The 23,236-nt window shown below is 45.2% G+C and overlaps 1 protein-coding gene across 5 annotated transcripts; it reads right to left on the bottom strand.

Moving 5' to 3' along the window:
• Window positions 1-427: 427 nt before the first annotated feature.
• chd4a (chromodomain helicase DNA binding protein 4a) lies at window positions 428-21,709 on the bottom strand. 5 transcript variants are annotated; one of them, XM_041052904.1, is made up of 41 exons: window positions 21,537-21,709; window positions 20,883-21,045; window positions 18,627-18,736; window positions 17,815-18,057; window positions 14,587-14,705; window positions 14,052-14,317; window positions 13,733-13,863; window positions 13,482-13,620; window positions 12,314-12,483; window positions 11,850-12,083; window positions 11,229-11,432; window positions 10,854-11,062; window positions 10,600-10,731; window positions 10,395-10,494; window positions 9,956-10,147; window positions 9,106-9,306; window positions 8,863-9,000; window positions 8,408-8,529; window positions 8,070-8,243; window positions 7,782-7,923; window positions 7,389-7,520; window positions 7,174-7,291; window positions 6,915-7,039; window positions 6,709-6,801; window positions 6,391-6,529; window positions 6,134-6,303; window positions 5,803-5,980; window positions 5,165-5,254; window positions 4,878-4,969; window positions 4,581-4,714; window positions 4,131-4,275; window positions 3,801-3,954; window positions 3,572-3,681; window positions 3,183-3,435; window positions 2,967-3,035; window positions 2,603-2,779; window positions 2,407-2,515; window positions 2,110-2,242; window positions 1,640-1,835; window positions 1,357-1,532; window positions 428-757 (listed from the first exon to the last, which is right to left on the bottom strand). In XM_041052904.1, the coding sequence occupies exons 2-41, from the start codon at window positions 20,941-20,943 to the stop codon at window positions 743-745; spliced, it is 5,895 nt and encodes a 1,964-aa protein (XP_040908838.1). In that variant the 5' UTR covers window positions 20,944-21,045; window positions 21,537-21,709; the 3' UTR covers window positions 428-742. The 5 variants fall into 5 exon arrangements, with proteins under 5 accessions (XP_040908838.1, XP_040908837.1, XP_040908839.1 ...); XM_041052903.1 differs by having other exon boundaries at window positions 21,541-21,709; XM_041052905.1 differs by having other exon boundaries at window positions 2,967-3,032; window positions 21,541-21,709.
• Between the last annotated feature and the right edge of the window lie 1,527 nt (window positions 21,710-23,236).

The following is a 23,236-nucleotide window of genomic DNA, read 5'->3' as shown; positions in this document are numbered from 1 at the left end:
AGTTTGTGCTCTGAGTTTTTTTTTCCCCGCTATCAGAAAAAAAACTAATGTTCCTGTAAAACTTTAAAAACATGTTGATGTTACTGACATGATGACGATGATGAAATCATTTGTTAAATCCTGGAATAAACGTGCTCAGAGAGAATAAGAGGAAGATCGATGTACTCATAGTAAATCAGTGTGTATGTGCCCACCTGATCAATCCCCAGCACTCCCTCTTTTCACAGCTGTTTCTCCGGCTGAAAACGACACAGCGAGGGTGAACCAGGACGGTAAAGTTGTGTCCCGACGGATAAACAATGAGCTGAAACTCACTGTGAAGCTGAGTGTTGTTGTTGTCGATCGCTGCTTTAAATCCTGAACTGTTTACATCCATGTTTGTTAGGTTGCATTTCTCTCTACTGCCTCCAACAGAACAAACAAATGCTTTATTACATTTTTTTATTTAGGTCCCAAAAAACCATCATAATAACATTATATCAATAATATTAATACAGAAATAAAAAAAAAAGGAGGAAAAAAATAAAATAGCTTTTCTGTCCACAGCCTCAAACTTGGGGGTCGGGAAGGGATTCGATCCTCCAGAAAAACTCTGTAAAGTCTGTTTGGGGGGGGGGGGGGGGGGGCTGAACTGGGCGTGGCTTCAAGCTTGGGCACGCTGTCCATCATTCTGCTGTGCACCAATCAGGAATGTCGAGGTGAGGCAGGGGGTGGTTTTCGAGGTAAAGAGCCGAGTTTCAGTCTACTGCTGCGACATCTGCGGACGAGAAGACAGAGACGAGAAACAAAGTGTGAGCGTCTCATTCAACCTCATCTCAAAACGCCACTTAATGATCAGCTTCATTACACGTTCTACATACTCCATTCAGCTTATCTCACCTTATCGAAACCCAAAGATCTGATAGTACTTTGCTATAAGCAAAAAAACCCCAAAACACCACAACAACAACAACATGTCGAAGTTTAATCCGCAGTTTAATAATGAAATGTGTGAGTATGTGACCGCAGCATCCTGGGGCACAGTTTGACCTGTGGGCAGTTTTATGTGATGCTGAGGGAAAATCTTTACTATCTAACAGTATAAATAAACTTTTATTACTTTATGTATTAGGTAAAATCCTGCGTGCTGCATTTAAAATTTAAAAAATAAATAACCCGAACAGTCAGACAGCGCTGTGATGCTGTGACGACGACTGTTACAAGATAAAACTACAGATTTAAAAAAAAAGGGGAGTTTTAATTTTTAATTTTATAAAATTAAAATTCTTGATGAATAAACCAGAAATTTTTACACCACGTGAGTGATGTACACTGTGTGTGTCTCTGTGTGTGTGTGTGTGTGTGTGTGTATGTTACCTGTTGTGTCTGTGCCTGCGTTTGTGTCTCGGGCCCTCGGCTCGCCAGCCGGCTCAGGATGTTCCTCTCAGACATCTGGAGGCGCACAGCAACCGGCGGTATCCGGGCGATGGTTGCTGGGAGGCGGGTGACATCTGCCTTCATGTCACTCAGCAGCTCCTCCAACTGCTTCAGCACTGACACACAGAGAGAGCAATAAGGAACTAGAACTCAGAGAAGGAAAGCAAACACCCCATCACACTGAAACCCTCCTGACGTCCCCCTCTCCATAAACCGTCTTTACCTTTGTGCAGGACGGCGTTGGCCGGTTTGTTCCCGGACATGGACTCTTTGCTGAGGTGCTGGTGGGACTCAGCCAGACACTCCACCTCACTGAAGCGGGTGTTGAGGGCCATGGAGGGGTGGGAGGGGTCCTCGGACATGTTGAGGTAAGCGGCGCGACGAAGCTGCTCCTCGATCACCAGCGCCTGCTCCAACAACTGGAGGAGAGAGAACGAGGCTCAGTGTTCCCGCAAAACCAACAATAACCTGGTGATTTTCACACCGAAGTAAACAAATTTAAATCTGCAACACAACAACGACACAACAGTCAACAGTCCCCAGAGGCTTTAAATTAGTTTGAACAGATTTTCATTTCATTTCCACGCACGGAATAAACTGTTCAGTTACAGTGTGTGAAACTAAAAACGGAGATTTAGAAACTGCGACTCATCGAGGCTGCTCTTCTTCATCGCTCAGCGTTTTCTCTCGTACCTTGAACCTTCGGGCGAGGAACTTGTTCTTGATTTCCAGGAAATTCCCTCTGTTCATCTCTCCTTTGAAGGGCTCGTTGAGGATGGCGAACTTGACGTCGTTCTGGATGTCCTGCCAGCGGGCATAGCCGTGTCTGCAGGGGGTCGCGGTCAAGGGCAACAACAAGTTTATGTGACACTGTCAGGGGTCAAAGGTCACAGCGGATGAATTCAAAGACAAATAATTCCCTTTTACACCCCACCCACCCCACACCCCGCCTTTACGTGCGAGCCAATCATTCAGGTGGGAAAAGGATACTGTATGATGCCGGCCAGCAGCCAGTAGTCATGACGACGGTGCCAGATCTCGTTGGTTTTCTTGGTAACCGTGGCAGCTCGCTCCTCGTTCTGCCACAAAGAGTGCAACTCTGAAAGACAAAGGAGGAGGACGTCAGCGGCATAGTGAAGACACAACCTCACGCTGTGTGTGTGTTTCTGCGTGTGCGTGTCTGTACCTGTGAATCCTCCGTCCGCGATGTTGAACATGAACCTGGTCTTCGCCTTCTTCTTCTCCTCGCTGGCTGCCCCAGCTGAGGCGGAGCCCGCCGAGGCTGCGCTCTCCTTACTGCTGTCTCCGTTCTGCAGCTTGGTCGCCTCCTCCGGCTTCTGAGCCTCCTTCTCCTCCTTCAGATCTGCAGCAGGAGCGTGAGAGGAGACACAATAACTGACTGCACGAATAGAGAAGGAATAAAGCTGACGGCAGAGACCCACTGAGGAGGATTACACACGAGGAAAACAGCAAATAATCAGAGGAAAATAAATCTCATCGCTGTTTGTTCCTGTGTGAGAGATTTAAAAGAAAAGCACAGGCTTTGGTACCTTTCTTTTCATCTGCAGGAGGAGTGGTGTCCATCTTCTCTGTCTTTTCGTCTTTCTTTTCTTCTGCTGCAAAACATTAAAAAAACAAACACGAAACAACACGAAGGTTGATTAACCTCTGATATAAAACTGTGAAACTCGAATTGAACATTGATGAACATTTGTTCCATGGCACCAAAAATAAAAATCTGGAAATAGGAGCATGTAGAGTTTTACCTTTGACCTCAGTTTCCTCAGGTTTGACCTCTGACCCCTCCGTCTTTGCCTCTGAAGGCGGCTTTGTTTCCTCTCCTCCCTCCGGACTCTTCTTCTCGCTCTCTCCCTCCTTCTCTTTCTCGCCGTCCTTCTCTTTCACGCTCTCTGCTTCTCCGTTGCTCGGTTTGTCCGTCTCCATCGGCTCCTCCCCGTTCTTCTTCTTCTCCTGCTCCGCTGACGGACTCTTCTCGTCGTCGTCCGGGATGGCGATCACCTGGAGGAGACGGGAAGAGGAAGTGGATTCTGTGTCATGTCTCAGAAAAGAAATTCCCCCTGTACTTTTCACTTCAGCAAGTGGAAGTTTTAAGGGCCTCGCTCTTTTTCGTGTCTCAAACGCATCATGTCTTTACCTCGTCTGCCGCCTTTCCAGGCTCTTTGCCGTTCTTCTCTGCCTCGCCTTCTTTCTTCACCTCCTTCTCTCCGTCCTTCACTGCCTCGTCATTCTTTGAGGACTCATCAACTACAAAAACAAACAGATCCACTATTTATATTTTTTATTCATTTTGTAACAGTACAAACTTTCAGTTTGAGTAATGCAGTGTAGTACAGTGTGTGTGTGTGTGTGTGTGTGTGTGTTACCTGGAGCAGGCGTGTTGGGCTGAGTGTCGGCGGGGGTTCCGGTGGACGGGGTTTTTCCGGGGGAGTCGGGCTGAGCTGCGGCCCTCTTGTTCTCCTCCAGCTCGGCCATCCACGGCATCGACCACTGACCGTTCACATGTTCGAACTCCTGGACCTGGAAAAACATGCAGAGAATAATGAGTCAGCACGAAGCTGATTTCTTAACATTTTACTGCCGATACAAAAAAACCTGTCAAACCAAAATCTGTGATTTTAAACTTCCTCTTTGTGAACTAATAAACCAAATGATTAAAAAAATGCTGTTGCTCTTGCTCGCTTTGCGTTTGTCACCTTTTTGCGAATAAGTGACATGACGCCGATACGGGTGAGGACGTGCTGCCGTGACAACCCTTCCCTGGGGACGCCGTCTGCGAAGGTCTCAGCGCCATCGGCTCCGGGCTCACAGAGGTGACGCATAAACAGAGAGACGTAGGCCCTGAGAGAGAGAGAGAGAGAGAGAGAGAGAGAGAGAGAGAGAGGATTAACGGAAGATAAAGCAAACGTGCAAAATAAAAAGGTTTGATAAATGTAAACTCCAGCATCAGGTTAGATTATTAAGTCCCTTCAGTCTGAATACAACCAGACATTTTCTCAAGGATCCCTAAAAATGTATTTAAGATAAGTTTAATAAATAAATATGTAACAAAAATAATGGTTTTAAATCCTAAAATCAGCGAAGTGTGAGATGAGGTCTAGAAGCGAATTGACGTATTTGGCTGGAGACGTTGGAGCGTTTCTTACTTGAACTCTTTCTCAGACTTCCCTCGCAGGTCTCGGACCAGCCACTGGGTGGTGAAGGCATCTTGCGGAGGCATCCCATAACGCATCACTGCATTCAGGAAGGCCTTCCTCTGCCGAGAGTTGAAACCCAACACCTGGGAAACGGCAGAGGATAAAACATCAGCCTTTATATGCAGGAAGCATTTTTATGCTGAGGTTTGTAAAAGTCTGTTGTGTTGGTTTAATAAACACCACTGGAAAACCAGTGCAGGTGTTTGACAGAAGGATACCAAAGGGTCCTGAGCTACAGCTCCTCACCTCGATGTTGCCTCCCACCCTGGCCAGCAGGGGGGGCAGCGGTTTGTCTTTGTCGTTCCTCAGGCCCTTCCTGTTCGGCCTGCGAGAGTTGGCTGCAGAGACAAACGAGCTGTGGTGATTATACAGATAACTGCTGATGATCTGTGTTCAGGCAGGTGTGCTGTGTCATTTCAGATTTTTATTTTATGTAAGTGCTGCACAGAAAACTTTACATCACACAGCACACTTTCAGTATCAGATGAACAGGTTCTGTGCTTCTACAGACAAGGACAAATAACTGTCCCTACCTTCTGTTCGCTCATCAAAGTCCTCGTCTCCCTCCTCGGATGCCACGGAGTAATCTGATTGGCCATCAGACTGGTCATCCTGCCAATCAGCTGTGAGATAAAAAAAAGAGAAAAGAATCATAGAAGGAGGTTTTTAAATCCACAGTCCAATAACACGTCAACGTGACATATAAAGACACAGAGGGACACTTATGAGACCTGTGCTCGTGTTGTGAAGTGACAGTGTTAACCTGATGATCTTGTTTATTCATGTAAACACACAGATCTGTGCTGTAGCATCATAAATCATCCTCTTTTTCTTAAATACACAAGAGTCTGTAATTATGTGACCCGCAGTGTGTGTGGGTGGCTCCGGCATCTTCCTTCCCTTCTTACAAAGACTAAGATGACGACAGACTGCATTATGGGTAATGTAGTCTGACGATTTCAGAGGCCAGACCCACTGGACTTTTAGTCTTTAGAAAAATATTAAAATGTCAAACTAGAATTTTCCTGACTTGACTTGGCTTAGTTCAGCTTTGCTGTACGTCTGTGTCTATTTTCCCACATATTATAATTGGCACGATGTGTAAAGTCACTGAGAGCCAATAGAAACTGTATCTGCAAACATATCTGCAACACTCTCCCCCTCTTCTTACCTCTGTCTTCCTGTGAGCCGTCGTTGTAGTTGACCTGCTTGCGGATACGTTTGCCTTTGCCCAGGTTGCGGGCCAGATCCTCCTGCTGCTGCTCGTAATGGTGACGCAGCAGCTTTTCCCAGTAGTCCGGATCCACGCTCTCCTCCTGCTTGATGATCTCCCGTTGTACCTCCTCCTCCTGAATGGCAGGGAAAAGATGGAGGGACAGAACATGAGAGAAGGACGAGAGAGGAAATAGGTGGCGGGGGACGATGTCAAAAAGAAAACAGGGTAGATCTGACCCCCCCCCCCCACACCACATGAGACCCTGTAACCAGCCGTGGACGCTCACCTCCTCCTCCTCGTCTTTGACCACATACTGAGCCACCTTGAAGGAGCTCAGATACTCGTTCATGCTCTGCAGCTCCGTGTCGTCGGTGGCGTCCTGGTTTCTGTCCAGCAGGCGGTCGATGGCCTTATCGTCGTAGTGAATGATGCTGCTGTCCTCCTCCTTGTTCTCACCTGAGGACGCCCAGACATCAGTTAAAATATCTTCTCAACGTCCTCACCAGCAGATAAACCTGTCTACTGGTGCTCATCCACCCTCACCTTCTCCCTCGTCCTTGAAGAGCTCCTCTGTTCCAAATTTGAGGATGTCGTCGAGTTCTTGTTTGGACATGGAGCCGGTCTTGGATCCGAGACCAGGTCGGACCACCAGGTGAGTCAGCATCATCTTCTTCTTGGCAACCTGGACAGAGGGAGGAAAGAAAGAGGACAATTAGTTAACATGGCTGGTCTGAAAATTAGAAGTATAACATTTTTTTCCTACACGCTGGTTATTACATGCAGCTAACAAAAGCAGCCACTGACAGTGGATGATGGAGGACATTGTTAAATCACTGTGTGTATTGAACCCATAATATTCACCTGAGTAATCCTCTCCTCCACAGACGCCTTGGTAACGAAGCGGTAGATCATCACCTTCTTGTTCTGACCGATACGATGAGCTCTGCTGAAGGCCTGGGGGGGAGGAAGGGGGGAGGAGGGGGGGGTTAGACACGTTGGTGCGAACAAACAAAACAATGCTTTATAATGTCTGATAAAAGGAGGGAGGGGCAGTACTCGTCCTGTACCTGGATGTCGTTGTGAGGGTTCCAGTCTGAGTCGTAGATGATGACGGTGTCGGCCGTGGCCAAGTTGATACCCAGGCCTCCGGCCCTCGTTGACAGCAGGAAGGCAAACTGCTGAGCACCAGGAGCTGACGGAAAGCAGAAAGAAAAAAAAAGACCACTTGTTTTAATTATCAGCAGTGAAATGAATAAGTAGAAGTCAGTGACAGAAGACGAAGCAAAGATTAAATCACTGAATTTGTGTTTGTGCTCCCAGTCTCACCATTGAAGCGATCAATAGCTTCCTGTCTCATCCCTCCTGTGATTCCTCCGTCAATCCTCTCGTATTTGTATCCCTCGTTCTCCAGGAAGTCCTCCAGCAGGTCCAACATCTTGGTCATCTGCAGCAGAGCACAGAGGCGACGGTTTGTTAGGAAAAGCTGACGAGATTTTTCATTTAATTCCACCTGCTTGCAGATCCTCTCTCTGGTGTTTTACCTGGGAGAAGATAAGCACTCTGTGTCCTCCCTCCTTCAGCTTCCTCATCATCTTCTGCAGTAACAGCAGTTTCCCAGCAGCCTTTGTTAGAGCGTTGCCGTCGTACATCCCGTTAGGCATCTTTGGGGCTTCCTGTTTGGAGTAACCAATAAAACATTACAGCTTTGCTAACTCTGAAATGTCTGCAGAGAGCCGCGCTAAGGGTGGATTCAAAAAGCAGTATTGTTTCCTAAAACCACAGTCTATCCAAATTAAATCCTTTGAGTAGAAATGTCTTAAATATCTTCAACAGTCTGCCCTGAAATATAATCTAAACTTCTTAACATTTCACCCCTTTCTAAAAAAAAAAAAAAAAAAAAAAAGCATGGCTTCTCGCTGACGTCCGGGTCGTACCATAGCTGCTGCAGGGAAGAGGTAGGGGTGGTTGCAGCATTTCTTGAGATCCATGACGACGTTGAGCAGGGAAACCTGGTTTCCTCCTCCTTTGGTGTTCAGGGCCTCAAAGTTTTTCGTCAGGATGAATTTGTAATACTTCCTGCAAACAGAGAGTGCACACATTTACCCCTTTCTTTTTATTCTGTCTTATTTTCTAACTTTCCTCTCCAGTTGTGTGTAATCCTTAGGTCTTTAGCTTTTAGATCTTAACCCCAGTCAGCGTAACTCTCACTCCTCCTGACTCACTTCTGCATGGGGCTGAGCTCCACTCTGACGATGAGCTCGGTCTTGGAGGGCATGTGCTTGAAGACGTCAGCCTTCAGCCTCCTGAGCATGTGCGGACCCAACATGTCGTGCAGCTTCTTGATCTGGTCCTCCTTAGCGATGTCGGCGAACTCCTCCAGGAAGCCTTCCAGGTTGCTGCGGACAGAGAGGGAGACGCAGACATGCCAGTTATTGTGAGGAGTCGTTTTCCTGCTCAGTACAAGTCCACAGCCCCACTGCTGGTAGCAGCTACAGAAGTCAACTGCTGCAGGTTTACAGCTTTTAAAGGAATATTTCACAAAACAGAATCTGGAGCCTACCTGAACCTCTCAGGTGTGAGGAAGTTGAGCAGGTGGAAAAGCTCCTCCAGGTTGTTCTGCAGAGGAGTTCCAGTCAGCAGCAGCTTGTGCTGCAGAGGGTAGTTGTTCAACACCCGGAAAAACTAAAGCAGAGGAAACAAAGAACGTGTTTACAGCTGTTTCAGGGTGAGTGAAAGTTCAGCTGCAGCTGTGTGCAAGTTTTCAGTGGTTTACAAGAAACAACTCGAAGAAAAACATACAGTTATGATAACCTGTAGATGAAGATAATATGATCTGATCAAAAGCTCCAATTCTACTACTAAATGGACCTGCCACATTCCAACAGTAGCTTCGGCATGAGAAACAATCCTTCTGTACACAAACTTTTATCTTGCCTGGAAATATGGTGCAGCGGCGACAACAGACTTTATTTAACTGTTAAACAAAAATAAACCCAGGACACTGTCCATCTGTACCTTGGACTGGTTGTTTTTAAGCCTGTGGGCCTCATCCACCACCAGACAGGCCCAGTCTATGGAACCCAGGATGGCCATGTCAATGGTGATCAGCTCGTAAGACGTCAGCAGCACGTGGAACTTGATCGATGAGTCTTTCTGTTGGAGGAAATTAACACGAAAGATGTTGATGTTTTAAATACTGCTGATTTATATATGTATTCTTTTTGTCCGGAAATTTGTTTTCAGTCCTTCGCCTCTCACCTTCATTCTGGAGGCCTTCTTTCCTCCTCGGATGGCGTTATCCTCAAAGGAGAACTCGTTTTCCCTGATGACGGCTCTGCTGTCTTTGTCTCCGACGTAGGTCACTACGTACATGTCGGGCGCCCACATCTCAAACTCTCGCTCCCAGTTGATGATGGTAGAGAGCGGGGCGCTGACCAGGAACGGCCCCTTGGAGTGGCCCTGGAGTTTGAGAGAGGAAGTCAACTCAATGTGTCGTACAAAACAGTGACTTAAATGATGGTCGATTGACTTATTGATCCTATTTAAAAAAAAAAAAAAAAAAAAAAAAAAAAGGTTTATAAAACAAAAAGAGGTAAATGCAGCGTGAAAACAAACACATTTGGTTTAAAAATCATCAAATTAAGTTCAAAACTACTTCCAGAGCATTTACTGCTCTGACAGGAAGTGCATTCTGGCCTCCCACCTTTAGGTGGCAGTAGCCACACACACGATCAGTGTCTGAGTGTTTACTGAGATCCAACTTAATGTCGTCAGATTTCACCTGCCTTATACAAAATGGCTGGATGGCTCCCTGGCCAATGGGATGACAGCTACTTATAGACAGCTTCACTGTCACACAGACAATCAGTTTTAAGCTAAATATGAAAGATCATGGAAAAGACAACCCTAAAATCAAAACTCACTTCTACTTTATGCACTGAGCTCATGTTTTCAAAAAACAGGTTGAAAGGAATCGTACATCAAAGGCACATCCAAAGCATTTTACCACAAAACCACCGTATACAGTTTCAGCGTGTGGTCCCAGAGGGAGTGCTAACACACACAACAACAACAGAAAACATAACCCAGCGTCTTCACAGGCACCCACCTCTTTATAGAGCGAGTACAGGAAGACGGCAGTCTGGACCGTCTTTCCCAAACCCATCTCGTCGGCCAGGATGGTGTCTGTGCCCTGAGCCCAGGAGAACCGCAGCCAGTTCAGTCCCTCCAGCTGGTAGGGGTGCAGCGTCCCACCCGTGCTGTCCAGGTACTCCGGCTGACGCTCAAACTTTATTGTTGGCTGGAAGCAGAAACCAGGAACAGGTTTATAAACACAGGACTGTTACAGATTTAAACAAAGACACATCCTCTTTGTAAAAAAGCAGGTATGACCGTACGCTGGATTTAATAAAGATTTCAAGTGTCTAATGAAGCTGAATTGTCAAAATCCATTGTAAATGCGTTTATCACAAAGTACCAGCCACTGACTCAAAAAATGATTCATTAAAATTTCATAACAATATAAACAATCCATAGTTTGGACTTACATCTATGACGGGGTTCTCAGGAGGCCTGTCCGGCCGCTTAACTCTTCCTTTCACCTTGATCTTCTTCCCGGGTCTCCCCTCCTCTCCCATCATCAGCTCTCTGGAACAAACGCTCACGGTTAGGAAAGGAGCAGGTGCTGTTAGCGGCTGCACGCAGGTGTGTGTCTACGTAACATCGCAGCTTAACAGTGTTGTTGTATCTTACCTGTGGTTCCAATACTGCAGCTTGTAGGTGTCAAACTCAGGTACGTCCATGTCCTCGGCCTCCCAGGTTGCCTGATCATATGCCAGTTCTCTCCACTTGATCAGGTAGTGGACGTTATTTTTTCTGTCCACACTGGAAAAAAACAGAAGAGAAGAAAATCTTCACTTTGATTTTACTTATTTTCGTGTTTGGCCGATGATTCCATCCAGAAGACTAAGCATGGCATGACCATCCACAATATTAGGGCTCCCGACCTGTGGTTGAGGATGCGGTGGATCATCAGCCACTCCATCTTGATTCCAAAGCGGAGGTATTTCTCCTCCAGCTGTGCGTACATGGGGTCCTTGTTCTTCCTCTTAACGCTCTTGTCCTCCTCTCCATCACCAAAGTCGATGGGCGGCGGCTCGTCCATGTCATTCTTCCTCTGGTAGTTCCTGAACATCACCTGGCAATGGAGCTCCAGCTGGTGGAGGAAGAAGGAGTGGGAGGAAATTTACAAACCATCATATGAAACAAGATCAAATGAGCTTTTTAACTTGTGTGTGTGTGTGTGTGTGTGTGTGTGTGTGTGTGTGTGTGTGTGTGTGTGTGTGTGTGTGTGTGTGTCTGTGCGTGTCTGTTCCACACACCTGGAGCTCTGTGACCCAGGAGCAGTGCCAGTACGACATGTTGGACCATTTGGCAAAGAACTCCCTCTCCGGCCGCCCTGCCAGCGGGGCGGGGTCTGGGGCGTCTGCAGGAAGGTCTGGAGGGCGAGGGACTGGTGTGGGAGGAGGGGGGTCGCCCCATCGCCAAGTCAGGATCTTCTGGACCTTCCCCTTCATGGGTGGACACTGGAATGGGGGAGAGATGGTTGTTTATCCCATATTTTCTAAAAACATACTTAAGACTTAGAGAATAAAAAGTTTCGATTACGATTAATTGAATCAAACTAATTATTTTGAAAAATTCTCAAAATCCCACAATATTTCTCTGATCTTGAAGTTGACAACCGAGTGTTTAATCAGAGTCATGTGACTGCTGGCAGAATCTCTTAATGTGCCTCTGCTTTGATTTCTTGAGTTGGTCAAAGAATGAAACCATGATTGTTTTTTAACCACAAGCACACAGATACCTGCTGGATCAATAGAAAAAAAACGTTTCCAATTTTTCAGTCAAACAATGTACAAACTTTGGTATAGCAGATTTGACAGGTGACAGGTCATCTTCACATCAATCGTCTCTTTTGACCCCGACTGTGGGCAACTCACCGTGCAGCGGGGGCAGATCCACTCTCCGTTGGGGATCTCTGGGAGAGGTGGGTTGAGGCAGTGGATGTGGTACGACGAGGGGCACGAGTCGCAGCAAAGGAGCTCTCCTCCATCTTTACAGACCCTGCAGAACTCCATGTGGTGGTCATCCTCCTCCATTTCTCCTGCTTCGCCGTTGTCCTCCTCGCCATCTGAGCCCTCCTCCCTGGCCTCCCACTGGATGCCCTCCTTCTCCTGGGATTGGAAATGCCATGTTTTATTTTTCACACTCTTAAACTTTCTGTTCTGTTTAATGACTGACTGATTCGATAGTTCTCAGTGGACTCTGTGATGCTTTTACTCTGCTGTGACTTTTTGTCACTCAGTGAAACCAGCAGCCTACGGGAAAACTTTAATTGACTATTACTTTAAGGGACTGAGTCAGTAATGAGGTTACAATCTAAAAGTATAAACATGTTGCTTACACAGTGTGGGCAGCTCCACGTGCCCTCAGGTGCTTTCTCCATGTCAGGATCCAGGCAGACCATGTGGTATGCCCTGGGACAGGTGTCACACAGGATGATCTCTCCACCCTGCTGGCAAACCTCACAGTAGTCCTGGTGATCCGTCTCATAGCCATCACCATCCTCTGCTTCTGATGAGGAGGGGGAAAAAAAAAACTTAACAAAACACCTCCTGACATCTGACATTTAATAGAGACACAGGATGTGACGTGTGCTGTAACCCGGGCTCTGCATTTATCACTTTCTGATCTGTGTTTATGTTGTTTGTCAGAGGAAAACCCACTCAGTGAGTCATTTCCCCCCGTCAAGACCAAATTTCCTCAATAACACCAACAGGATGGAATAGATTCAGGTTCCACTGCAAAAATATAAACAGATCGAAAACCTTCACAGATCGACACGTAGTTTTAATGCAAATAAAGCTTAAACTGACACTGACAAGTTTTGCGTTGCGGCAGAGAAGTTGTAGCACGTATGTAATGTGAGTATCTTGACAAATTTCAAGGGCAACAAACCCTAACTTTTCACCTACACTCCTCACAAACAACTGCAGTTTAAAGGATTTCCACACTGGATCTGTCGCGTCTCTGTAAGGACATTTTTCAGCTGCTGATCTGAATTCACCAGTGATGTCGTCTGAGCGGAGCATCGGTATTGTGGCGGCAGCTACAGAGGATGTGTCGGCAGGCGACTACCCAGACCAACATGTCGTCCTTCTAAATATACCATATTCCGCTGACTCAGTCACAGTGACTAATGTGTGCGAGTTGTGAGTTCATACACCTCCTCATGTTGTTGCGCACTCCACAGACTTTTAATTCTTTACTCTGCACACTAGAGCTGTGTTGATAAAATAGATTCTCCGATTCTGAATCAATTCTCATTTTATTTTCATCGAATTCACGCATGCACGCGTGGTGTGAAGCTACCAAACAATGAACACGGCGTCGGACAGAAAGCAATGCTTACTGTCCCAGCACAAAATTGAGAATTATGCAATTAGTCATAAGAAGAAGAAAAAACCCGGGAAAAAGAGGACAATGATGACCAGGACTCAGAGGTGGACTGAATTCATGTGCAGGACCTACATCCTATCCCAGTCTCATACACCCAGGACATGGAGACATACCTTTCTTCTTCTTGGGTTTGCTCTTGGACGGCTTCTTTTTGCTGCGGCTGCTGCGACTGTTTGATCCCTCTGAGACGGAGACGCTGTTCATGCTGCCATCCTCAAAATCGCTGTCCACGTCAGGCTCATCTTCTTCACTCTGAGCACACACACACAATTTCCAGCTGTGTTAAAGACACCTTCCTGTGCATGCACTGTACACAGGCACAAAAGTGGATACAAGAAACAAGAGAGAGAGGGGAAACTCGTACCGATGAGCGTTTCCTCTTGCTATTAAAGCCTCCCAGTTTGATTTTCAGAGGAGCCACCTTCTTGGTCTTGGCATTATTCTTCTTCTCTTGTGGTTTTGGCGCAGGTTTTGACTTCTTGCGAGCGTTGGGACCTGCAGAACAAAACAGAGAAAACAGAGTTCACTCACACACTCACCCTCAGAATACAGAGCAGCCTGAGATCCAGGCCGTTGTTAGTTATGTGTGAAAGCTCCCATTTTCTTTTACTTTTGATATCTGGTTGTGATATCCAAACCCAGCTTTGATATTGATCTGTTTTGAGCCCTACTGCCTACTGTACCTTTGCCTTCCTTGGTCTTAGCCTTGCGTAGCGGTGGTGCAGGGGGCTGCTGAGGCTCTGCTGGGGCTGGAGGTGCAGCCGCACCCGGGGCGACCTCTGCCACCATGGTGTCAACGGCGGCGGGTACATTGGCGGTGGCCAGGGCGGCATTGGCGGCAGCGGCTCCCCTCAGTGGGTTGTTGGTGCTGAACTCGCGCCACTTTGCGCCCAGAACCATCATCATTTTGGACACGGCGATCTTGGGGTTCTTGGCTGCAATGAGGGGCCTGGAGACAAAGGTATCGGAAAATTAAAAATGGAGCGGACTTAAGCTTCTCAAAAAATATGAACATCCAGCTGAAAATTTTTTTGGTTTTGCTAAAACTGAGCACCTGAAAATCAAATTGGGAATTTTTTCTAATTTTCTCCAGGGAGAAAAATATGTTAATGAGCACATAAAAAGAAAACAGACCATGTCTAAGCAAATTTCTTGACTCATGTTTCTGTAAAACACTGGATTTTTCAGCTTTGTGTACGTGCAAATGTGCGCATCTACCTGACAAACTGGCTAAAGGCCTTGTAGTTGGTCAGAGAGCGGTAGTCTTCCTCAGTGAACACGTGGTCGATATCCTCCATACCCCAGTCATCCAGCAGCTGGGACGAAGACTTTGGCTCCTACAGGAAACACAACAACAACAAGCACCGATATCAAAAAGATGAGCCTGAGAGGTTTACGGGCCGGTCACGTGAAAATTAAACCAAAAACAACACACACACATAGCATACACGTAAAAAAAACATGAATGAAACCTGAGTTAGACCCTCGGGTCAAAGGCAGTCTGTCTGACAATGATTCACATAACATGACACAAACAGCACAGCAGCTGTTAGACCTGTCTGCACTCCCTAGTGCTGAGAAAATACCAAATACAATATATAGACAGTGGCAAGAAAAAGTATGTGAACCCTTCGGAACTACCTGACAAACACAATGTGCCGAGGCTAAACAGTGAGAATCTTTTGTGTCTTTATTGAACACACCCATTAAATGTTCACAGTGCTGGTGGAAAAAGTAGGTGAACCCTGAGATTTCAGAACTGCCAGCAATAACCTCAAACAAGCATTTCCAGTCGCTGTGAATCAGACCTACACAACGTCCAGGAGGAATTTTGGACCATTCTTTGTTACAGAGCTCAGACATATTCTGAGGAACTTCTTCGACTCTCCTCCTCACAGCGTTTCTGATGCGTTATAGTCTGGGTTCCAACGGGGCCAAAAAGTCAAACTTCCTGTGTGTGAAGTGTTCGTGTTGGTATACAGTGCCCGTTTTCACACCATTTGTGAGGCCTGGTTCACGCCAGCCGATGATTCTTGTGCAAACAGCAAAATGTTTGAGTGTTTTTATAAACACTTTTAGCTTTAGCCGATTCCATTACCACAGTTTATAAATAAATGAAGAGAATTCCACAGTTCAGTTCACTTACTTTTCCTTGCCACCTCAGATTCTGACAACATAGCCTGTTTTCTCAGGACCACTTTAACTCAGTAAGTGAGGAGCAATCAATACTAATCTGATCAATTGATTATATGACCGGTGTGTGGTGGACAACCTGGTTTAGCCGAAAAGCCCTAACATGTGCAAAGCTGTAAAAAGTGTATTTCTGAACATTATTATTCACAAACATTGTACGTAAGAAGCTCCTGCTGGATGATTACAGCACTGACTGATCACGCACAGAACAAGTGACCAACATGTGGCACCAGCTGTGACTTTCAATGTGGATCTGTGGCATAATACAAAACTACACAGCTTCACGTAGAGGCTTTAAAAATTTCTGCTGTGTCCTTGTGTCATACACCTCTTATAAAAAGACTTTTGTCACCCCCTCGCCCAGCAGGTCAGTAAGAGCCTCTTATTCAAGGTTCCATTGCATTATTTTACCCTTAAATAAGCTAAATTATTTTGCTTACGTTAACTGTGGCGTAACAGCCTTTCCACAATAACTGAAAGAACTAGGTTCGTTTCATTTATGAAATATTTCACTGACTCTGTCAGACCATGGCTGCATGGTTAAGAGGTTAACGTGGTCGGCGAAGAAGATCTGAAATTAGCAACTGACAGGCTGACAGCTTTCACTTCTGGCTGTCAATTAATCAAATCAAAGCACAGTCAGAATTTCCCAGAGCCCAGGGTAACGCCCTCAGACGTCTTGTTTTATCTGACAACAACAGTCCGAAACCCAAACATATTCAGTTTACTATCACGTAAGACAAAGAAATGAGGCAAATCCTCACAGCGGAGGAGCTGGAACAACTAAAAGTTAGTTAGTTTTGCTTAAAAATGACTTAAATCAATTGCCTATGTCTCGATTGGGTGCCTGTTACTTGTAAATATATTGACCAATAAAATGAATTTAGTTTAAATCCAGGTCGTTTCCCTAAAGTGTAAGGGATCAGGTGAGCACAAAGGTTGATTTCAGACACGACCAGTTTAATGAAGACACCTGGTTTCCTGCTCTGTTCGTGCCCTGCACCTTCCTCCTGCACCAGCCTTTCACCAAAGCTGCTTCCCGTTTCTCCGTCTTGCAGAGCGGGCTGCAGACTGGATTGAGGGCGGCTCGGCCAATGAATCAAAATGTGTTTATCTAACCAAAAAGAAAAAGGGTCAAGAGCGCAGTGCGGTGCGGCACTAGACAGGGTTGCCATAGTAACAGCATATATGCCTTACACGCCGGCCCCCAGACACACACACACATACCCCCCACACCACCCTTTGCATAAGTGTCATTAACTACAAGGCCCCCTATTGGCCACCGGGCTCCGAGTCCACCAGACACAGCTCTTTGTTTAACCATCTCTCATATCACATCTCTGTTTGTCAAACCATGACCGACTCCATTACAGGTACACAGTCAGTAGCTGCTCATCACGCACCAAAGAAAGGGCTGTGATGAAAGTTATTTTCCAACAAGAGCACCTTTCGGACCGCACTGTAGATGATTAACATTTTAATGCCATAACAATAACCGCGAGCTCAGATTCGTGTTGTTTCATTATATTTGTGCATTGTTTGCTGTGGCAGTCACACAGCATACTTTAAAAAGAACAGAACTGGTGGTTTTGCATGTTTTGGCCCATTTACTTCAACTCACATACACTTCATGTCACAGCCAATCGTTTGGCACATGATGATGTTTTAGACACTTAAATATTCTTTTTTTTTTTCATCATTCCAGGCAGCACAGAAGCGTCTATTCATTTCTGTACATTATGAAAATCAACAGACCCTGAAAACTCACACTACTCGTATAATTCACCACAACAACATTATGTCAATATCATTTTTTGTCAACATTATATTATTGTTGTGAGGTAATGTAGTGCAAACCTTTCACTAACCCAGAATAAACCAAAATAAAAGAACCCAACCACACCATAATTATTCAGATAATTACCTGTCTAAGTCCTTCTATGGACAGCATAGTTGTCAACTGTGTGAAATTTAACAACTATTCTTTTCCAATCCACCAAACTGAGTTTTGATTTCCTTTCACTTGATGTTTCAAACCTCACTTTGGAAAAAAACAACTTTTTCTGTCCGATATCTCTTATTTACGTTTGCTGGTCAATGTTAACCGTCCAACACCATCATGTTAGACTGACTGAACACTCAGTGTACAGCTCTCTGCTTTAACTGTGTTGAGGAACTTCACTAAAACATAATACTATTGGCCTTAAAACACCCTGACACTCTTATATCCATCATCTGCCTGGCTTTTCTTACCGAGCTGTCGTCATCGTCGTCGTCCTCATCTTCCTCTGGCTCCGGGTCTTTCTTCTTGGCGGCGCTCCGGTCGGCCCCAGCACCGCTCCTCTTCTTCTCCTTGCCACTGCTGGCTCTCTTCTTCTTCTTACGTCCTGGAGTGTAGTCGCTCCCCTCGCTGTCTGAGCGCTGGGCAGGGCCGCCGTCTTCTGCCTCTTCCACCCCACCGATGTCCATAGGCTCTGGGGAGCTAATAGGTAGCTCCTGGAACAGGGAGAATGAAGACGGTCGTCAGCAAACTGAGACCAAAATGTTTGAGAAACAATGGGCAAGGGAGAGAAAAACAAATTTCTCCCTGGAATTCAGAAAAACTAAGAAGGAAAACAGTCTCTGTATAATTTAGAGAAGGGCCAGAGGGAAAAAGATGCACAAAATACGCAGGTTAGACAGGTGTGAAATGTCTGAGAGTAAAAACATGTCAAATGCTTAGTTATTAAATATATCTTATGTATTAAATTCTACCAAATAACAGCAGGAATAGAACCTTAGCAACTTTTTTCACTGTCCAAAGCAGCAAGTATTTTACATCTTCCCAGCAAATTTGACTTTGCTGGCTGTTTTGCCTACATGAGAAGATTAATCAAAGCCTGCGCACGGTCCCACTTTTTATTGTGTGAGGCCAAATTAATCATGTCTGGGTTTTAATCATTCCTTCCTGGTTTCCATTTAACACAACAACATAACTGGACATCAGGTTAAAAGGTCATGTGCTATTCTTTACATATTTTCTTACTTTTAAGGTGTAGCCACAGTAAGTGACGACACACACATACCTCTCTACGCGACCGCCTCTTGCTGCCCTTACTCTCTCTGCTCTTCTTGGCCTTTTTCTTCTTCTTCACCTTCGGAGTCTCGTTCTCTGAGATTTCCTCATCGTCGTCGTCTACAAATCAGGCCAGAGGAGACATTTCATGGTTAAGACACACAGAGGAATGACTGTGTGTCAATGTATTTGGGCCGTGTGATAACATTACAGAATACTGTGAAGATAGCATGCACATCATCAGACACTTACATATCATGCAGGGAAAAAAACACCTACCACATGCTGATAAATTTAGACCGTGGTTCAGTTTGTTTACTAGATTTGCCAATTTGGCAAGTAAACAAAAAACATGAACTTGGTTAGTTGATCCCTATAGCCACATGCCACATCCTGGTAGGGATCAACTAACCAACAGTTAGTTGATAGTGACCAACTAACTGTTACTTTTTTTGTTTTATAACACAATCCAGGAAACAGAGTGGGATCATTTAGCTCTCCTCTCATCCTTACCAGACTGTAACCACATTCAAATGGTATAAAATGCCCCCTGATTAGATGGCTGGAATAAAAACCAGCAGGAGTCCTGATAGCCAGGATAAGCTTAGTTTAGGTTACTACTCCATTTTATAAGGCGTTTTTATTAGGGAGTTAATTCCAATCAAGTTTTTCTAGTGGTTAAAACTGTAGTTTACAACTGATTAGTCATTATTATTTACCACACTCCTGCAGGCCTTACAGCAGAGAGGATTGTACTCCAGTCTCTGGCGCTGCCTCAGAGGCTCAAAGTGAAGTGGTATGGCACTCAGAGCCTATTAAAGTAATTGACTATGGTAAAAAGTAAATGGCAATTTGCCATTAAGATGCACCTGGTAAAGAGGATGCTTTAATGTGATGAGCTTTTTAGGTCATATAAAGGAGACCAAGCTATGCGTATGTGGACGGGTGCACAACTGTAAACTGGAAGGGGGGAAATCTAATCCAATATAAACCATTTTCAAAGAAATCTAGAGCTTTTGAGAATAGAGTGTTTTCTAAAAAACAAAGAGGATTTTTCCAAAAGTATGATCTTAGTCCATACATTAATAGCTGGAGTAGCCATCATCTTAGCTTTAAAGTGTGTTTGGTAAACAGGGCCCAGAGCTGTAGGCTTAAGACCTCGATTCGAGTCAGACTTGGAGCAAATCACAAAAACAGGTATTTGTGTCTTGACTAATCATCAGTAGCAAACTAAGCAAATTAACAAACTACAGTAATGTAATGCTAATTGCACATTACTTTCAATACTTAAATTGCATTTTCCAGACAAAAATTTCATACTTTCACTCAAGTAACATTTTCATTGCACTTTTGCTTTTAATGGAGTACTTTTACTGTGTGGTGTTAGTGCTTTTACTGGAGTACCACCAGCAGTAGCTGCAGCGTTCAGTATTATAAGATGACAAAACTATGAATTCTAATTAAACGGACCACTAAAAAGAAAAATTAACCTTATGGCAGGGTTCTTCTTTCTCTTTACATTATAATTTATTAATACACACCACATGTCAGACTTATACTGGGGTTATTTGATAAATAAAAGTCAGTATTATTTATCAAATACACGCTTGAATCAAACTCGCAGGACTATTTGTTCTCAATGCTTCCACCGTGAGCGCTGCGCGTTCTCGTCTCAATTATACAAAGTGTAAACAATACAATCTTCGGCTACACCAGCATGTGAACGCTAATGTATATTTAAGACAATAAAACGATTAGGCGAGATGTTACCTATCTTTTCACTACATGTGATTATTTTTTACTTTTTCCCCCCACACTCAAACCGAAGGCGCCGGCCATGAGGAGGGGAATGCTACAGAACGTCATCCGCCAGCTTCCAAGCTAACTGGCTGCCTCCATCTTGTCATCGACACGTAAAAAAATACCGGTAGCTGGCTAACGTTAGGCCCCTGGAACATGCCGGTTAGTCGGCGTGACTTCACGACAATGCAACTATCAGCCATGCCGTGTGTGGTTACAGTTTGGGGGTAAAACAGTGATTTTCTTTAAAAGAGGTGTTCAACATCAGCGCAGCCGTGAAAGACGCGAGTTTGCTAACGTTGCTGCTAACGTTAGCTAACCGGTAGTTAGCCGCATTGACTGGCTAGTAGTTAGCGCTTTGCTAATGAAACATGATTGATGTGAATGTCAAAAAACATCTGCTCATGCTAGCCTACAACCAGGGTGAACATTAGCAGTTTCAGCTAACAAATGAGCCTTGTCTTACCGTGCATTAACCGGTCCTCAGGAGCTCCGTAATCATCTCTGTCATCCTCGCTTCCAGACATAGCGGACAGCCGAAAAGTTTCTATTTAGTTAGCTAACAGTTTAGCTAACTAAATAAAGTTATTATTTTTTAGGGTAATCCAGAGTTGTGACCCAGCCAGAGACTGCCCAGGTCGTGGTGCGTGTTGTGTAGTTAGGAGAGGGCAGTCGGCCAGGGAAATAAGAACAAAAAAGAGAAAACGGAAGTGAATATTTAGCGCTAAAGAGCATTCAAAAACACAGCACCCGGTAAAACACCGAGGAACAAAAACATCCACCACATGGGCTTCTTCTTGGACAATAAATAGAACTTTATCCGGCCATTAAGTTGGACAGCAGACAAAGATTAGCACCCTCACTCACTCCATCTCTGCCTTCAGCTGACATGCCATCTTGCCACTATCGTTAGTTTCCGTCCCATTAGCATGCGTGCTAACCGAGCTTGACCGGCGGCCAGGTTCAGATTTGAGAAAGAAACGAGCCGCTCACACACTAACAATATCTAACCGTAAAATATGTCGGTCTAACAGCACCGGCATCCGAGGCTATCTCACCCCGACCACCTTACCCTGACTCAAGTAAATCCACAAACAATAAAAACCAAAAACTGACATACTCACAACTTGATTTCACACAGCTCCCAAAAACAATAACTCCAGGCTCAGTTTGTGTCTCAGTCAATACTTGGAAGCGCTTTTTTGTTAAGGTAACGGTTTACATACAATTTAAATATATTTCCGTGTTTTTTTGTGGCAGCGTGTGCGCACGACGCCGTCTCCTCTTTCTCTCCCTCGCACACTACACACACCCCGCGCGCGCGCGCACACACACAAAGAGATCAGGGGGCAGGCATCCCATAATATCCCCCCTCCACTCACACACACACATACACACACTTCAGTCACCCCTCCCCCACCCTGCATAGTTACCTTGCAACGTACAGACCATAATAGTCAACTCACCCCCTCCCTCTCCCACAGTCTCTTCCCCATTCCTCCATGCATGCACACCAATCACCCCCCCCCCCCCCCCCCCCCTCACACACACACATACACACCTCCACCCCCTCCCTTAGCAACCGGGGTTACCATGGAGACGCCCCCCCACCCCCGTGTGGCATCCCATAATAGTAATGAGTGCAGTCACTGACATCCCACAATAAGCATAACTCCAAAAAGAGAGAGATAGGAGAAAGGAGGGGAGGAAAAAAAGGAAAAGCCGTCACATGGCAACTGTGTGTGCCACATGACTGCTTAAGTTGAGTGTGCATGTTTGCATGTATGCGCAGGCACTGTACTGTATATGAGCCTGGCTGCTAAACACTGTGCACAGGATGTAGATACAGTGCAAGGTTGATAACCACCTTCAAAGCACCCTGGGGTCACCAAAAGTGGGGTGACCCAGATGTAACCCCCATATGAAGCAGTATGATATAAATATATATATATATAAGTTATCCACATGACTCACCATCAGAGTGGTTTTTGCATCAGCACAGAAGAAGGAGAAGGTAAAAAAAAAAAAAGTCCTGTGAGCAGGTCAGTGTGAGGTCAAAAAGTCGGGTTATGTGCTTGACCGTCCAGTGAGGACCATGGATAGGGGTCACAGGGGTCAAACTGTTGTCAAAGCCTTCAAGTCTGCAGCCCTCAAAACTCAAAACAGGGAGCCCAGAAAGAGCCAAGCCAACAGCTGAGTTAAGCTGTCTGAACACACACATACACACACTCACACACTGGCTTGCTCCACAGGCTGCTTGGAAATGCATTGCAGTCAATGGTGGGAAAATCGTCTGGGTCCTAGACAGTTTTTTCCCACCATTGACTGTCTGTAGTACATGTAGACTGTGGGGCAAAATGCAGACCTGTTTGTGCTTAGTGTGGCAGAGAGGCTTCTGAATGATGTTTTACCACATGGGAAATAAACAGTGTACATGTTAGCTAATGGGGAGCTCTGTTTTAGGGGGCCTGTGAAGCATCAGAATGAGCTACGCGTTGTGGGTGTAGTACTGCGGGGTGAATTTTCTCAGCTGATGGTGCCTGTTTCCCACAAATCTGCTAAAAAAAACAAAAAAAAACAAAAATTCAGCAGATGTTTAAAAAGTGGCCAAAAGTAAGTGGATATTCAAGCTTCAAATTAGAACCCACGTGCCACATTCAAGAGACAGACTGGTCAGAATCGGACCCTTACTGAAATTCCAATCCAAACTCAGACTTCTGCTTGCAAATGAGACATTGTTGCGACTAATAATAAAAATAATAGTAATCGTTAAAATAATAGTTAAAATAATAATAAAATAAGAACCGTGAAACTGAACCA

Source organism: Toxotes jaculatrix, chromosome 13, assembly GCF_017976425.1.
Source record: "Toxotes jaculatrix isolate fToxJac2 chromosome 13, fToxJac2.pri, whole genome shotgun sequence".
NCBI classification, from domain to species: Eukaryota; Metazoa; Chordata; class Actinopteri; family Toxotidae; genus Toxotes; species Toxotes jaculatrix.
This window is presented reverse-complemented; position numbering and strand designations above follow the sequence as displayed.